At 38.9% G+C, this 18,131-nt stretch overlaps 1 protein-coding gene across 1 annotated transcript in view; it reads right to left on the bottom strand.

Annotated features, from left to right (window-relative positions):
* Positions 1–495: 495 nt before the first annotated feature.
* The window catches only part of LOC108929681 (follistatin-related protein 5-like), a 59,535-nt gene continuing 41,899 nt past the window's right edge, over positions 496–18,131 (bottom strand). Inside the window, exons 5-14 of the mRNA XM_018744368.2 lie at positions 15,484–15,650; positions 12,803–12,923; positions 12,172–12,333; positions 8,370–8,504; positions 7,968–7,994; positions 6,355–6,473; positions 5,715–5,867; positions 3,314–3,421; positions 1,446–1,555; positions 496–1,307 (exon numbers count right to left, since the gene is read on the bottom strand). Of these exons, the coding sequence (XP_018599884.2) occupies positions 605–1,307; positions 1,446–1,555; positions 3,314–3,421; positions 5,715–5,867; positions 6,355–6,473; positions 7,968–7,994; positions 8,370–8,504; positions 12,172–12,333; positions 12,803–12,923; positions 15,484–15,650 (1,805 nt within the window). The 3' untranslated portion in view covers positions 496–604. The remainder of the gene's footprint in view (positions 1,308–1,445; positions 1,556–3,313; positions 3,422–5,714; positions 5,868–6,354; positions 6,474–7,967; positions 7,995–8,369; positions 8,505–12,171; positions 12,334–12,802; positions 12,924–15,483; positions 15,651–18,131) is intronic.

Raw genomic sequence — 18,131 nt, 5'->3', positions numbered from 1 at the left:
CATACAATACCACCATATGAAATCCAAAGGATCTGCAGGATGTTTACAGGTCAGCTGGTACTGGCTGGGACTGATCTTTACTGGATGAGATGATCATTTTAAAGTTCACACACCACAATGAGAATGTACCACAACAGGGGAACAATAGCTTTATAGGGCAACTATGACCACGTACACCTGTAGGAGGACATACAGTATAATTAGTATTATGATTATATGCAGCACTGGTAATTCAACCAAAGTTTTAAAATAAAAAGCATTGCTATAAAAAAGGTAGCATTGTGCATAGTTCGTTTTGAAAAGATCACTATCCCCTCTCCCCTTGGGTACTGAACCGGATCTGCAGTGTAAAAAGGAAGTGCAGTAATGTACAATTTTTGCTAAGTAATGCACATAGATCATTGTGGCACTGTGGGCCTAGATTATCTTCTCCCTGTAAAAATGTTTTCAAAGCATTTCTTTCATTTTCAGTCTCTTCTGCTTTTTTCTTTCAGTTACCATAGATGGATTTTTTTCTGCTCAGTCACAAGATTGAGTCCGTGTCGGTGCATTTTTTTTCCTTTTTTTGCATGAACTTCGTTATTCTGAAACCTTATGAACTTCCTCATACCTCCTCCACCCAGACCACTGTGTTGCTTGCCTGCATTTCCGATACTTCGCAATGGATTTTTTTCTGTTTTACGTTTAGCAAAAGGAGAGATTTGTCTGAACCCATGACCAAGTACTGTCCAAACAGTCCACTGTTCACCAGCAGCCCATTTCCATGGTTCCACGGCCAGTAGCGTGTTGGTATAGAATTTTTGAGATTCCTTAGGACTTCCCTCCTTCTTGAGGACAGGTCGTAAAAAAATAGGTCCGTGTGTGCCCTGGAGGTGGCAATAATCATATACTGGTTGGCTTCGGTAAAAGACGGCTGAAACACCAGCTGCGATATGGGTGCGACTGTGTCAATCTCCTGGCACAGCTGTAACTCCCCCTTGAAGGTTATGTTCTGTACAGTCATCACTTGGCGCTCATGTTCCAGGGTGACCACAAAGCGTCCGTTGGGTGAAACGTGGGGCTTGCCCTTTAAGTTAAGGTTATTTCCAATCACAAAGTCTGTGACACTGTCAATAATGAGCTGAGGTGGGGCTGCTGAAGAATTCCCTTCCTGGCACTGGATGAAGTAATACCCACTCATGTGGGTGTAAGCCATACTGACAGGTACACAGTTATAGCTCTTCAGGCTGATGGTTTTAAGGTGATGGAAGGTCTCCAAGTCAATTTTGTGAACTGCAGCCTCAGATTTGAAGAAAATGAACCCAAATCTGTCAATAAAATGATCAGATAATGATTTTGTGTTAAACCCATTGGCATCGATTTGATACACCAACATCAAAATGGTCCACCTTTTGTCTTTACCCTTGTTCAGTAGTGATTGGTAACGTTACAGCTGAATTTCTTACCGTACATGAGTGATGATGAGGTTTGTGGGTGGAATGAAGAAGTCATCCACTTTTTGAAACCTGGTTTCAGCAGCATGATGCTCTTCCCCTACGCTGGCTCGGGAGATGACCTGCAACAAACACCACAGCATGAGAACGGTAAAATAAATTCATATTATATTCATCACACCACTGGGGACTTTTTGGGTTCTCTCCAGTCTTCTCAAACCAATCTTCTCTGTGAAGCAGTCTGGCCACTTCTAATGTGTGCTACCTTCCTACCGGCGCACTTGATAAAATATAAGCTCTTACTAATAATGCTAATCATTTTTGCTTCTCATTGTCAGCTTTCAGTTCTCCAGAACAGAAATTTATTTTTACTGTACTGTTCAGGTAGTATATTCTCCCACAGAGGATCTTCATGTGCCTTGTTCCTCAGTGATACCTTACTGGAACACCACCTCTGGTGTTCCCCCCTCCATTACGGTTACAAGGCATCCCTCATTTCAAAAACAAGAACAGACAGGATAGCTGGTAGCATAGTGGTTAGCATCACTGCCATTTAACCCAAAGGTTGCAGATTTGATTCCCACCTTTGGTGGTGGTACCCTTGAGCAAGGTGTTTACCCTAAATCGCGCCAGTAAAAATCACCCTGCAGTGTAAATGGGTAAATCATTGTAAGTTGGTTTGGAGAATAAGCAACAGATAAATGATGGAATACCAGTCCATACTTTAACGAAATGGGTGCACAAAATGAAAATACTAAACACGGTCTGTAGATAATCTACTAAAGTATGCACTCATCAATCGAGAACAGGCATTTTAGGATAGATGTATGATGCTGAAACAATGTGCCATCTCTATGCACCTTGCTTGGTTATAGTTAACTGGTAGCTATTGAAACATCTTTCAAGTGATTTGAAATTCTAAATTGTTACAGACTCTCTTTTTATGCATTGAAAGCTACGGCAACATTTTAGAGTGATAAAAAAAATCTGAACATAAATTAATCCATCAAATGTGTTCTGGCCAGGGGAAGTGACTCTGAATATTTACTAAAAGAGGAAAAATAGTATTTGTTTGTTTCTGACTGTAATCTCTATCATTATGTCTAGAGATGTTGTTATCTGTCAAGGACACACACACACACACACACACACACACACACACACACACACACACACATACACATTGGCTGAAACCGCTTGTCCTGAGTGGGGTTGCGGCGAATCGGAGCCTAACCCGGGAACAGAGGGCACAGGGCTGGAGAGGGAGGGGACACATCCAGGACGGGATACCAGTTCATCATAAGGCACCCCAAGTAGGACTCAAAGCCCAGACGCACCCCCCCCCCCCCCCCCCCCCCAACTGTCAAGGACACATAATATAAATATTTTTCTCACCTGCCTTTTTCTATATACAAATTTTTCATGTGAAATATATTCAGTATTGCTTTTTACAGGTAAGAATCTCAGAATGCTGTAATATTTTAACTGATTAATCCATATAAATAACTGTCTATGAGAACTAAGTAAAATTCTAAATTGGTTCCATCAGGTCTTTAAACAGCTGGCATATCACCTGTTATTTTCTGTGTATTCAGATTAAAAATGTAAAGTGGTCAACATTATAGAAAAGAGACAATGTCTCACAAGTCTTGAAACAGGTTCCCTCATTAATACAAAACTGTAATACTACTTCCAAAAATATTTTCTGAGATACCTGCAGAAATCTCCCCATCTCACAGAAATATGTTACTATGTCTGTGTGACATGTGTGAAATATGATTCTCTCACAGTTCAGCCAAAGCACTCGTATAATTGACTCCCTTGTGTAGACTCTGAAGTCTAAAACACAATAGAATCTGAAGTCCAGGAACAGTACTCGCCTGTAAGGTGGGGTAGGACTTCTGCATGTCTCCCCAGCTCAGAACCCAGACCTGATCATGGGACTTGTCATAGTGGACCTTCACAGGAACTGGGTCTGTTTCCACAGCCTTAAGAAGAGAAGGCAGAGAAGAGCAGCACCTCGAACCAAAGCAAGGTCATCACTGGGAAATTACATGGTTGGCCACTAGTTCCTGAGGCTAAGCACTGCAGGATGTCACACCGACAGTCAAGCACAGCCTGAAGCCTATGATAGAAGGCCAGAGATGCAGGGGTGGCAGGAAGCAGCGGAGAGCACAGCAGTAAAGGGCATGGACTTGTAACCTGACAGCTGCCAGCTCAGAATGAGCCTACAGTAGTATCCTTGAGCAACGGTACTTAACCTTAACCCAGAGTAACTCATCCAGCTGTATAAATACTCAGAAATAATAATAATAATAGTCAAATAAGTACTAAGAAATTAGGAACGAATCAGCAGTTAAGACTGTGGTTCAGCCTGTGATTTTTAATGAAACCCTTCCCCCATTTTTATCCACCACAAAGGAATCCTTGGTAATTAATTCCATCTTCATGGAACAAGGGCAAAATGAGTTTTTCAAATTGGGAATAGACTGCCAGATGTTTGGCATGTAGATGTTTACAATAAAGCAAGAAGGAAATGCTAAGTCATGCTTCTAAGTCGTATCTCCTCATTTATCATCAGCTGGGCCAGTCCAGCATGTGACAACCAGAAACCATCAGTACAAGCATTGAACCATGCTAGATATATCTGGCAAAACAGATGATCATATGATCAAGTGAATACGTGTGCATCCCCTGGGAGTTTAGTGTTCACAGACCCTACGCTCTTTTACTTGGAAATGTGAACAGAGAGGGATAAACTCCAACTGAATTCCATTGAGTGACATGATGCACTTCAAACTATTCTAATGCTAAACCATGTGACAGATGGAGAAACCAAAAAAAAAATTTGCCAAGAAATTCTGGAATTGTTTTTTAAATGTAGTTTTGTAGTTGATGGCATTCAACTTCTCAAAATCGCACAATCTCAAATCTAAATCATTTTATTCTTATTTTTTCCCTATTTTTCTTTATTTTTTCTGCTTTTTAATTTTTTCCCTCCTTCATAGCCCTGGCCATTGCGCCTACACCTGCAGTCTAATGGGAAATCCAGCACTTTTTCAGCCTGAGAATCAGGAAGTACGTTCCTGTGAGGTAAGTCAGATTTTCTATCCACTGAAGAAATTGTATTTCACGCTGTCTGTGTCCATGTTCTGGCCTCTGCAGCAAATACATCTTAGAGAAAACTCAACAGGAAGAACACTACCGCCTGTGTACGGATCCTTACCTTAGAACTCTGACTACTGAAAGATGTCATCAGGACACGCATGTCAGCTGTGTTAAAGTGTTTCCAGCTTTCTGCGAGATTCTCGGCCTGAACTGTAGTGAACTGTTGTGTTCCCGTGACATCCGGTGCATCATAGCACTATTGAAGTCCATCAACACACTGAATTGAGGGTACCCGCGCCAGAGGATGTGCACAGGGCCTTCGGATGTTGGGTGGTTGCATTAGTGCAGGAAGCTAAAGTATACGCTAGTGTTGCGTATTGCTTCAGTAATCCCAACAGGGGTCCAAGACCTTGTGGACTTCCTCTTCGCAAAGGTCTGTATGCCCTAAATGCCTTGACTCCTGCCTGGGGGACCAGATTAGGCAAACCGGGCAGTGACGGTACCGCTTGCTGCACTGTGTGGATAAGGAGCTCGCACTCGGCTAGCTAGCAACGCCCACACATACGAAACTGCCCTCTGGTACAGAAACACAAAGACAGGCCCACGCGGAACCTGGCTCTGCTGGTCATGAAAGCCAAGTCCAAATTAGCTTATGCGGAAATGTACTGAAATTATCCCCTACTCAGGGGTTCTGAGTGCAGACTCTGTTTAGCTTTAACGAATTGACCGTGTTCTCTGGTGCTTTTACAGTATTTCTAAGCCACGTGAGACAGCTACAAACAATACTATTTTACAGATTAATTATAGAATGTAATCATCTTACTTTTAGTTCATAATGTAATTACAGCCGTGAAACATTACATAACACATGATGTTAAACATCTGTTAAATGATGAAATATCAAACAGCAGGCAAACAATGTTTCATTTTGTCAAAACTTAGAAATATGTAACAGTGGACAAAAATATCCAGGTTTTATGAAATCATTTTTTGAGAAAAACATGCTAATAATGATTTGTGAGTGAGATAATAAAAAAAAGCTTAAATCAAAGCAAAATGGGTCACATGTAATACAATAGTCAATCTTGGACCACACAGAATTTCACACTATATTCGCAAATGTATTATGAAAGCTGGTGCAAGCATTGGCAGTGAAACAATGTTGATACCCACCTGCATCACTTTCTCACCCTGGGTGTCAATGATCAGGAGTCTGTTATGCAGTGGCTGTGTGATGTAGATGTATTTGTCCCTTACATTGGCAGCCATAGCCCACACGCAGCGCTGCTGAGATAAACTCCCATGAACCTCGGGGCACATGTCTCCCTGCAGGTGACAAAGGTAGCGACTTCCAGTTATCGGATCGCAGTTGGGAACAGCACCGCCTCCCACGTAATCGGATGTAACTGCGAAAATGATGTTCACAGCGGAAGCACACCAAACCGTTGCTTGATGAATGAGGGATGAGTAACACTGAAATTTCTGAAATATAAAGTATGTAACCATCCTAGAGGACTGAAGAGCTGGCATTCATTTCTCCATTGACTGATTTCTTTGGTGCATTTACAGACACTGAACTCAGTCTTTATTTCCACATATTACGGCAAAAAAAAAATTCATTGCATTATTATTAGCAATAACAATAATTTGCCTTTACTTCAGTACTTGATATAATTAGCAAAATTTTCCTTAATAACCACATTCTCATGTTCCATTAATTATTGTATACTGATCCAGGGATTCTTTTTATGCATTCCCCTTTTAGACTTATCACTACAGTGTCATACTGACAGCACAATTTGAGTATTCTTACATTGCTTCCCATTATCCTCTCTGTGGCCTTTATATGCTTGTGGATCTCACACTCATTAGGCTGGACGATGGTCATTCCCTCCTCAGAGAAAACGTAGAAAACATTTCCTGTACTGAGTCCTAAAGAAAAATGAAAAGAGAACTGTCAGCTGTGGTTAAATATTTCTCAAAAGATTAACTCTCACCAGTACAAGATTATATTGTTAATAACCTGACTTTCTGGTGAAATATATGTCATGTCAGCATCAGTGAATATTGATTTTAAACCTGGTAACTCTTTTACTGCTAATTATACAAATGGTGATTTGTTTATTTTATGTTTGACAAGCCTCACACAACTGTTCCAGTTTTCCCATGCGTATTAGGCTTTATCATTATTTTTAAGTAAATAACATATTATTCGGGTTTTCTTCTATTGCCTGACTACTGAATAATCATCAATATACTGCAGTTACTTCTTGAACGTGAAGTGATGAGCTTAGAACACATTTGACCTCATTCTCAGCAAGCATTTTTTAATTAACCTTAGTTTCTATAATTAGTCAAATTTTTATTACAGGAGGAGGACAAAGACCTTTTTTACACAAAATGGGTAATCGAAACAGACAGTAAAATTATACATACAGTATCAATATTTTTGTCAGAAATAACAGCATGACTTCTAAGGCTAAAGATTAACAATGAGGGGTTTTTCAGTTGATGCAGGAATATCTAGAGCAAGGGTGTCCACTGTAAGGCCTCAAGATGTGATTCGCAGTTTCATGTAATACAGTCCAGAAAAACATTTGTAACATTATTAATACATACTATATCTACCATAAATGCTATGAAATTGCATGATAATACAGTTATACAGTAGTTACATGAATTCCACAGAAATAAAATACAATAAAATGAATTTGTCAGTTTACCCAATTAAGATTCAATATGTCACTTATTACAGTTTTTTACATATGCATCCCTTGTACCAAATCACAATGATGACTGTGACCATTGGCCAAAAAAACGGTTGGACACCCCTGATCTAGAGTATTACTCAATAGGCATTGTACTGTAACAAATTAGTTTTCAGCTTACATGAGTTGTGCACATACTGTTGCCAAAATTTAGCTGGAGTAAAACCCTCTCCAGACACAGAAGTAGGGATATTCTCATACATACAATGTCTGCAACCGCTTGTCCCAAGCAGGGTCACAGCAAACTGGAGCCTAAACCAGCAACACAGGGCACAGGGCTGGAGGGGGAGGTGACACACCCAGGACGGGACGCCGGTCTGTCACAAGGCACCCCATACAGGAATTGAACCCCAGACCCACCAAAGAGCAGGACCTGGTCAAGCCTGCTGTGCCACCACACTCCCCTAGAAGGGATATTCTTTGCTAATAATAAAAAAGCCCTATAGAAAATGCATACACTTTATGGTTCAAGCTGAAAACACTTTTTGTGACAGAACTTGATCTTTGACCTTGTAATAGATATCAGACACAGGCAACTAGTAGAGTTCAGTGAAGTGCAATTTACTGAATTTCTCAAACCAAAGACAGAAGGGGAAGTGAATGACCCAGAGAAAAAAACTTTCAAGTTGAAAGGCAAAAAATACAAGAGGTTCAGTACCTTTTTCACGCCACAGTATGTTTGCAACTGCAGGATCGCAGCATCAAAGTCAAACAGGAAGAGAAAAAAGATTAACTTTTATTATGTGTACATAATAACATATCAGTTATGCAGCTATGTTCTGCACCAGCAAAGTCAGTTTGCAAAAATGCATTTAGCTTTATAGTGACTCTCCAGATTGAATTTAGAATACTGTTTAATACCCACAATTCCCTATCACAAATATTAAAATGCATAGGCATCTATACTGTCTGTTCTATTTACCTATCTAGACAGAGAGAGAACTATCTACGAAAAGGTTCATTTATGACAAATAAACAACAGTTTGTGCTGTAATTTTTTTAAGAAGTCAAATTCACACCAAAGTTTCGGAAACAACGCCTGCCTGCTTTCTTCACTTACGAGTCTTCCTGGCTGAGTCCTCCACAAACAGTGAGGAGATATCTTCATCCACTCCCACCTCATTCTTGGCAATGCAGGTGTATGCACCCGTGTCTTCATACCGCACACTACCAATGTGCAACACACTTCCATTGGCTGTCAGACAGAGTGGGGCCAAAGCAAACACTGGTACATGAATGGTGATGACCAAGGATGGTATATCAATATTCCACACAACAGTCCCTGCCCAGGGCTGAGACCTCAGCCACAAGAGATATAATGCTGTAATTAATGACAAAGATTTTTCACTACGCATTTAATGCGTTTAGGTCATTCTGTCATGTTTGAGGTGTTCCTGGAATTACTCATTATGGGATAGCACTGCTCAGAGGACAATGACTCAGTGTTGTCCTGTAATACTGATAAATATTATTCAAAACATCAAAATGTGCCAAAATGTGTTCTGGGAATCACAGTAGCCTGTATACCTGACAGTAATTGTTGGATTTCATATTAGGAAATTATAAGTTTAAGGCAGTATACCATCATAGAGGTGCTTAGACATTGAAAGATGTGATTAAATGTTAGTTTTCGCAAGATGCAGTAGCAATTTTAAATAAGCAAAAAAAAAAACATGTTCCCCATTCACCTATCAAGATCTCAGCACGATTATTCTACTATGGCATTGTAGGACTGTAGCAGTTATTTAGCTATATTTGATTAATTAATCTCAATTTAGTCATCTCTCTGGCATCCCATCTGGGTGCACCCCCCATGCCTTGTGCCCAATGCTTCTGGGATAGGCTTTGGATCACTGCAACCCTGCTCAGGACAAGTGCTTACTGAAAATGGGTGGCTACAAATCCCCGAAATATGTCCATTTGGGTTACAAAAACTTGACATTATGAATGGTTTAATTTAACAAAACATTCCTGCCCGTATACCTGCACTGCATTTGGATTTCATGTGCCACCCAACAGCTGAGCGATGCAAAACTGGAGCACCAAGCACTTTTCTTAGCAGGTATAGTTTTGGCTCAGGCTTATTAAATTCTCAGTCACCATTACCTCTTGGTTCCTAGTTTCACTTCTTACAATCCTAGTAATGATGGTTCCTAATCAGCAATCATGGCTGGACTGTCAAAATGATTATTTAGTGGTTGTAAATTCATTTGAATTGTTTTTGTCAATTTCTTTTCTCTTTGCTGTTCTGTGTTTTTTTTTTTACATTGAAGGTTGAATTAGCTAATTCAAAATATCGAGCTGTTCTCGAATAAATCAATGTTGATTTTGATTAAGTATGCAGTACATAGCTACAAAAGAGCTAAACAAGCACAGTATTACACAATAATTAATGAAGAGAGACTGAACTGATTTCTTTTATTACACCTACTGTTAACTACTGAAGAAATTTTATTCAGTTTGATGGATTTTGGTGATATTTTAGCATAGAGTAAATGGTACCAGTATTGGAGCTGAGGATTGCATAAAAATTTTACTACTGAAACTAATAGTAATTACTTCTTTGATTTATGACAATTCACCATACAAAGGGTTTTAAAGGTGCAAATTACCTTCATAGGGCAGGTAAAGACTGTAATCATAATTCAAAATTAAAACATTTATTAATTTATTTATTTATTGTAAATATAAAGTCAGTAAAAATTTTTGGCTTACAAACCTAAAATCCACTTTATTGGGATACCATTTCATCCTTGAAGTTGTTCCAATGACTTGCCTTACACATTTATTGTAATAGTGGACACTTATTAATTTACTAAATTACTGTAAGGAACACTTCTTCCTGAAGATTACTTTATCTGCAACTTCACTTCATTAGTATCTTAAACTTGTCAGGAAGTGAGTAGGGTATGTGAACCTCTTGTTAAGCTGGTGGCTGCTCTTTTATGCACTATGACATGACTGCATCTTTTGACAGTACTTACGGCACCTGTTCAGTGAGCGCAAGAGCATTTGAATGCTACCAACACTCAAAGTACCCTTTGTTTAAATATTAGGCCCATTTAAAATCACTGGAGTCCACACAGACCAGTATAAGCAGACTTGCACGCTGTGGAGCCTTATGTAAACCCAATCTGCCTACTCAGAAACACAAATAAAGCATCTCATAACAAATGACAGGCATGCTGTTCCATGCAATTAAATTTCTTGGAAACAGATTCTCAGCACTGATCTATGAACATTGCGCAAAATGTGTTAAAAGTAGCACTGCATTTTTAGACATGTGTCTATTTTTATGGCAACATTCAATAAATATTTATTTAATGTTGTCTTGTCAGATGTTCCAGTCTTTAGAAAGACTTATCTTGGCAAACACAATTTATCCAAATGACTCCAACTTCATACAGGCTGACGCAATGCATATCATCTTCTGCTGCCCTCTTGATAGGAAATTAGTATGCAAAATAACACATGCTCATATCAGCAAGTGTACCAATACCGAAACATCTCTGCGCCTACTTATGATTAATTTCATTTAATAAAAAAGGCAGCGAAGCTGGTAATAAATTCATCCATAATTTTTACTGTTCCACTGTTGCATTGTAGCAGTGAAATGATGACTCCCGGCTCACAAACCAGCATTTACTCCTGTGTTCCTTGCAGTCTGCGTGTCGACACTCCCACCATCATAATGAACTCATCAGGATATCATGATTTCCCCACAGAGCGGAGCTAATGAGTTGTGACCCTATCAACAAATAGAAATTTGCCAACCTGTGGAACTGTAACTGGGCCTCCTAGAAACAAACACAGTTTATTAGCAAAGCTTTACCATGTTCCACAATAAAGAAGAAATGAATTTAGTGGTGCATTACTATTACTATTTAGCCCAAGAAGACATAAGCAGCACCAAGATGTAAATTCCACTGTCTTCTAAACATTGCCTTAAACATAGATACGCATGTTTTCTATTTTTCACAGTTGTTGCTAGACTAAATGTTGTACTTTTGTATACGTTTTCTGCATTATGCATAGTTTGCTTAATAATTTTTCTGCAATTTTTTCAATTTATATTTATACTGAGTTTGACCCCTGACTCTGATTTTCAAGCTGGCACATTTGTAACTTTCTGCTGCATCCCCACTGCCCTCGTTTGTCACTCGGATATTTACAGTTTGCTCCAAGGCCACAAACCACACTGGCCTTAAGAAACCAGCAATTTTCCAAGAAATTTGTATTCATGTTATGCTGCAGTCTTATTTGTGCCCTATCCCTGTGTTTTCCATCTATTTTGAAGGCTTTCATTACTACTTTTTGGATTTCGTTACTCAGCTGAAATAACTTTCTCAGTAGAACCTGAGTTATCTGTTGTGGTGCTTCTCTATTATAACTCGCAATTTCTAAAGATGGTCTTGTTAAGGCCTCCTTTCTAATCTAGCCACCATGGGAATCAGTCCTGTTATTTATGTTTGTTTCTTATCTAACATTTCTGAACAATGCCACAGTGGAACACCACTTTCTACTCCTGGGCGCATATTTTGTCACTTAAATTTCATATGACTTTTAAGTATTTTAATATTTGAAATAAGTACTGTTAATTGTTACTTCTTCTAATTTCCCAGTACCATTTTCAGACGGCAGTAATCTTCCCGAATTCACTTGCACTATCTTAACTGGCTTTCCTTGACTGTTTTCCAATTTCCATCTTTTCACTATTATCTGGCGAATTTAAGAGACACACGTATAGAAAAAAAAATGTTCTGTTCCAGCACACCTCTGTTCCACAATTCCAGTTAGAAGTAATAGATTAGAAATATGTGTTAATAATTAAGAGCTGTAGAGAAGACAGAAGCCTGCTTTACCCATGAGTGAAAGCTGATTTGACAGCTTGGGTGACAAGTCCATGCCATTCTTCAGCCATACTATGTTGGGGTTTGGGATGCCGTCTGCATAGCAGTGCATACTGGCAGCCACTCCGGGCTCCTGCGCCTGGGTCTCAGGGTACACTAGGATCACAGGAGGTACTGGGAGCATGCAGGAAAACAAGCAATCAACAACAACATTCATTTGTGTTAAAGGACTGAACAAGTACGGCCTACTACGGAATAATCAGCAACAAAAGTATTTTATTATATTCAGGCAACTGTCCAGGAAATTCAAATATAGTTTACTGGGGCTCAATACACACAAAAAGGTGTAACATGAAACTTAAACAAACCATACCAGCAGTCTATAACAATCCATTTTGTACTACTGTACAGGGTTGAAACTGCTATTAACTTTAATCTCATTCCATGAATAAGATATAATGAACTTAGTTGGGTCAGATATAATAACTTGTCACTACATAGCTTAATGTACTTATTAAATTAAACTGATTTTTCTTGTGTCACATTACTGGGCACTTAGTTTAAATACATACACATTTCTTTAGAACAACACATATCAGTTCAACATAAAATAAATGCTAACGTGAATATTCTATTTACTAACCATTCACCTGCAGAACATGTGTCTGGTAGGGATCCTCATAGCCACGCAAGTGACAGGTGTAATTCCCCATATGGATGGTTGTCACCTTAGTGATGTAGAGTGAGCCATCATCACCAAAATCCTAATACAAAAGGAGGTTACGTTAAGAATCTAAGTCAATGTAAATAAACAAATGTCTTATGAGGGACACATAAGAATAATCATTCTTGATGAAAGAAAGCACTTAACCACTGTGCTAAGATGTGCTTTTCTGTTCCTTATTAAGTACTTGCCTTCCATTATGCAAGCATATTTCAATGAAGCTTTTGCGGTTTGCTCAAATGAAAAGGCAGGACTACTGATGCTGAACTAATGCAGTTGCTGTTTAGTTGCAGCTGTAAATTTAAATAATTTATAGTTGTTGAAATTACCTCATGATTAAAATAAACTAAATAAATATTAATGTATGTTGGTGTAGAGTCCAATCTTCCAATCACATTTAAATGTTAGAAACCGTTACTTAAATGACTTAAAGATTAGAATGAGATACAACTTCATTTTATATTTATCAACATCTTCATCATAGGGACCATATTTTATATCACTGAGCTGGAACTGAATTACATTTAATTAGATTGAATTGAATCCGTTGTTGGCTGAGCACTTTCCCTGGCCACAGCATTGTTTATGTCTTCAGAAACCTCTATATTTCTTTCTTCGTTTTGAAGAATAATTCTTCACTTGTATTGTCAGTTCTGATTAGACAGAACTAAGTCAGCTGTGTCGTCAGTCGTAGATTCGTCTGCTCAAGATGTGTGGGACTTTGTATTTTACCTCAGTGTTGCTAAATGAGAGAATCTAATATCTGGCTGACATTAATTAAAATGGTCTGTTATTTATAACAACGGTTTGAAATGGAAACCTTACATTATTAATTGAAATCCTACATTACATTATACTGCATGCACCTGATAACCAAGTCTTTCTTTCTCTTCCGCAATAATTAGTAGATTTAAAATGGAAACATAATGAGTCACATACCCTTCACCTTTTATTCCCGCACAATGTCAACCTCTACTCCAATGTAACAGAACAACCGTAATTGCCGGACTATAAGCCGCTACTTTTATCACACGCTTTGAACCCTGCGGCTTAAACAACGATGCGGCTAATCTATATATTTTTACGGGCTAACGGCCTATAGCGGGCGCTCTAGCAGGAAGCGCAAGAGCGTGACAGACAGACAGGAGAAATAATACGCCGAGGAAGTCGCTAGTTTGATTGACACACGTTAATTGTGTTTTGAACAGTCATTTTGCGCGTCATTCTGAGGCTGTTCAATTCCGACACTGAAGACGACGAATTCAGTGGTTTTAGTGAGGAAGATGAAGAGAGCGATCAATGACTTTTTTAAAAGGCTAACGATCAACAGCTGGTAGGCTTGTTATTTTTTTAACCGGCATGTTACTATAATGTAATTTCACTGCTGCGTTACTGCCGTGTTAAGGCACTGTTCGGAAAAAAGCCGGTATGGTTATCTCATTTTACTGCTGTGTTTAGTAATTAAACATTTTAAAAAATCTTTCTATGTACCATCTTTCTGTGTACCATAAAGATATCGTGGTTCAGTGTGAACCTGCGGCTGATAGGCAGGCGCGGCTTATAGTCAGGTGCGGCTTATGTGTGTAATTTTTCTTAAATTTTATGAAATTTGGGTGGTGAGGCTTATAGACAGGTGCGCTCTATAGCGCGGAAAGTACAGAAATTCTTTTATTCAGAAATATGGCTCAAATTAAGACCCAATCAACCCTAAAAAGTAGAATGAATTACATAGCTTGAAAAAATCAAACATGCATATAGATTTATCAAAACGTAATAGAGAACAGACGGGTTAGTCTTTCTGCTTTTGATAGCTGGTTGTCATCTTGGTAATGCAGAGTGAGCAATCATTACTGCACTGAAAGGTGAAGTATGCACTGGAAAACCTGTCAGCTTATACTTATCATAAAACAGACACTCTCACACATGAATTATTTCTCCTGCATCCATTGTTTTTCCAGAGGGTGTCTGTACATAAAAGCATATCTTTGGTTACAGATGTAGAAACATTTCCAAAATAGCAGTGTAAAAAGACGTGATGAGACTGTTCAACTCCGTTTTTGTTTGTGAATTTTTAAAGAGGCTACACTAGAAAGACATACTTTTTGTCGGTAACACAGGTACGGTCAACACACGTTATATAGTAGTCCATTAAAGGACTATCCGTTTCAGTGTTTTCCTCCAGTTGAGAAGTATTTCAAATTCCTTTGCAACAACTTCATGATATACGAAAAGACAAAAATTAAAGAGATATTTCACCAGAACATCTGTTTCATCTACAAATATAATAATCAAAGAAGCCATAATGTATGATGACAAATGGTGACTATAGTTTGTTAAATTGAAAATTGATTATACTGTAGTCTGCTGTTAAAACCTATAAGCAGAATCACTACACATTTAAACCACCCACTGAACATCATTATATATGCCAACAAAATTAAAGTATAATTCTTACATTGCTCAAAATCAAAGGCCAGACTCGTCGCACATATTAATTTAAAATGCCTTTTGCAGTAGTCGTGCAATGTTGTTTTACATGATCCCCAAGAACTGATTTATTAAGCCATTAATAAAAATATTTGGCCTTATTCACTGCTTACATTGATATCTTCTAGATCCAGGAAGTTGAGGTTGATTCCATTTCTCTTCCACATTACAGGTGGCTGCTGAGATCCCTGAATGTCACATGACAACACCAAGCTGAGTCCTACTGTCACCGTGGAAACAATCACTCGCTTCTCCTCTGGAAGATTAAGCTGAGCAACCTCTGTGAAAATGAGAGAATGAAAATAATTCACATTCCTAACTTTACCCAATATCTTTCATATACCATCTTGATCGCTGAGAGATAAAGCAAAGAAACAATTTTTAGTACATTCACATCTCCACAGAACTCACAGCAACTGATGAGTAGTGGTGATCTACCTTTACAAAATAGAAAAGAAATGCAGGGTCAGAACTGACAAGGGTTTTTAGAAGTAGATGATATAATAAACAATGCATTTCCATCTGGGTTTTATAATGCTCCACAAAACTTTGGTGTAACAGTCAGAACTCATTTGTTATCAATTACCTCTTTTAAAACCAAGAACCTTAACACATCAGAGCAGTTGATCTAAAAAATAAAACAATAAAACAGCTTCCAAAATTACACTAATTTTGTTTAGTTACACAGCATAAACACTGTTCATTTGCTTTTTCCTAGACTGGATAGATTCACGTTCACTCAATAAGGCCTCTGACCTCAAAGTTTTAACAGGAATTATACTGGGTGCATTTACGTTTGTTTCTCAGAAAATGCTATGTTTATCAGAAATGCTTTACATTTTTCATGTTTTTGCAGGGTAATAATAGACATGATGATGCACAAGATTGCACGCTATTTACTTCATCAAAGGACTCCAACCATTAAACCAAAATGAAAATGTGCAAAGCTCTCTGACAGCACATAGTGACAGAGGTGTAAAATTGCCAAGAGGGATGGCACACAAGAAACGCTACCTTCCTATCTCACTCCGCAGAATATGTGTTTTTCTCTACAAATTCAGACTAGTAATCACTCCTGACACTGTGTGACAAGCCAAGTTATCGTGTAGTTCACACATCATTCCCATGTTCTTAAATTCACCAAATATTTTTTTTTTACATGTCATAAGTACAACAAGAATTTAAAATCAACGATGACGTTGCGGCATCTGATAGGAGGACTATATCGAAAAACGGTCCTTTCAACTTCCCTTGTGTAAAGTCTCAGAATAACCACAGCAGGAAGTACTTGGCTACCACGCACGGAGGAGTTGAATTTTCTAATTCTATTTATTTTTTCCTGAATAAATACAGACTTTGAAGCCATTGTTAGATCACAGAACTGCGGTGTTATATTTGACTGCCGATGCACGGCTCATTGCGGAGGGGAGGCATACCGTGCAGCCCCTCGACTCTGACTACTCGCTCTCCTGAGAGTTTGCTCGCAGCCACTGGAAATGGGAGTTTATGGCTGGGGTGAAGGGTCGATTGATACAAAATGGTTCAGTGCAGAACGGGGAGCATCGATTCGACATGGCTTGCAGCAACTCATGCGCTGGACCCAATCTGCCACACTCACCCTTCTTTGTCAGTTTACAAGTGATATTAAAAGTGCTGTGGCTGCAGTGGTTCAGATGACATATCCAGAGGGTGTCTGAGCAGAGGACACATCACCATTAGCAGTGATGAAACCCTCTCCCCGTTGGTGCCTCCATCTCTGTCCTTTTAGGCCTAACTCAGAATCGGCACTACAGCTGCCGCAGCCAGTATGTAGATGAGCTGCAGAATCCCCCCAAAGCAAATAAGAACCGTTATTAATAGAGGGAGTAGCAGAACGAAGGGCAAGGGGGAGAGAGCTGAAGCAAGGATTTGGAGGATGTCTTACAAGGTAAAGGGTAATTTTTTACCCAAATTTCCTTTGAGTTTCACATTTACATTTATTCATTTAGCAGATGCTTTTCTCCAAAGCAACTTAAACTGAACACCATGTAGTATTTAGCTGACACCTTTTCACCACAGGTGACTTACAATGTTAGATATTCTACAGTACAGTATAGTACCTACATTTAGTCACTCATCTATGCACCAAAGCAACTCGCTCACTCGCTCACTCACACATACTATGGGCAGTTTAGAGTCACCAGTTTACCTGAACTGCCTGAGGAAACCCACACAAACAAGAGGCGGACATGCAAACTCCAGACAGACTGAATAGGGAGTTTTAATATTACTCTCTGCTACAACGTTGTACATATGCAAGTACAGAATCATCTGATCGTCTAATATCTGAAAAATACAGTATCATAATTGTGAAAAGATGAATGGACTCAAATCTACAGGCTGTCCCATAAGTATGGAATCATAGGAAAAATAATAAAAGCTGGGAATACAATTGCTTTCATTCAGCAGTGACCTCCGTGCGACCCCGATTTCTCAGAGAACAATTATCTAGACTCCCTTACTACAGACATTATCAAAATTTAAAAAGTGTGGAGTTAATTATTTTTTCCAGAGATTTCCCAAAGAACACTTTGTACAAAATGGACTCATCCCTTTCAAAACTAAGGTTCAGGTAATGAATAACTAGGGAGGTCCATGGAGGAGGTGACCTTCATTCACATTCACATCCCTGCTTAGGAACTGAGCTGTGGACTGTCAAAGTCTAACACCATGGAGGGTCATGTGATTGTTTTTCCTCAAGACTGAACACGGGCAGGTTACT

The sequence above is a fragment of the Scleropages formosus genome, chromosome 13 (genome assembly GCF_900964775.1).
Source record: "Scleropages formosus chromosome 13, fSclFor1.1, whole genome shotgun sequence".
In the NCBI taxonomy this organism is placed as follows: Eukaryota; Metazoa; Chordata; class Actinopteri; order Osteoglossiformes; family Osteoglossidae; genus Scleropages; species Scleropages formosus.
The sequence above is the reverse complement of the archived record's forward strand: the minus strand, read 5'-3'. Positions and strand labels throughout refer to the sequence as shown.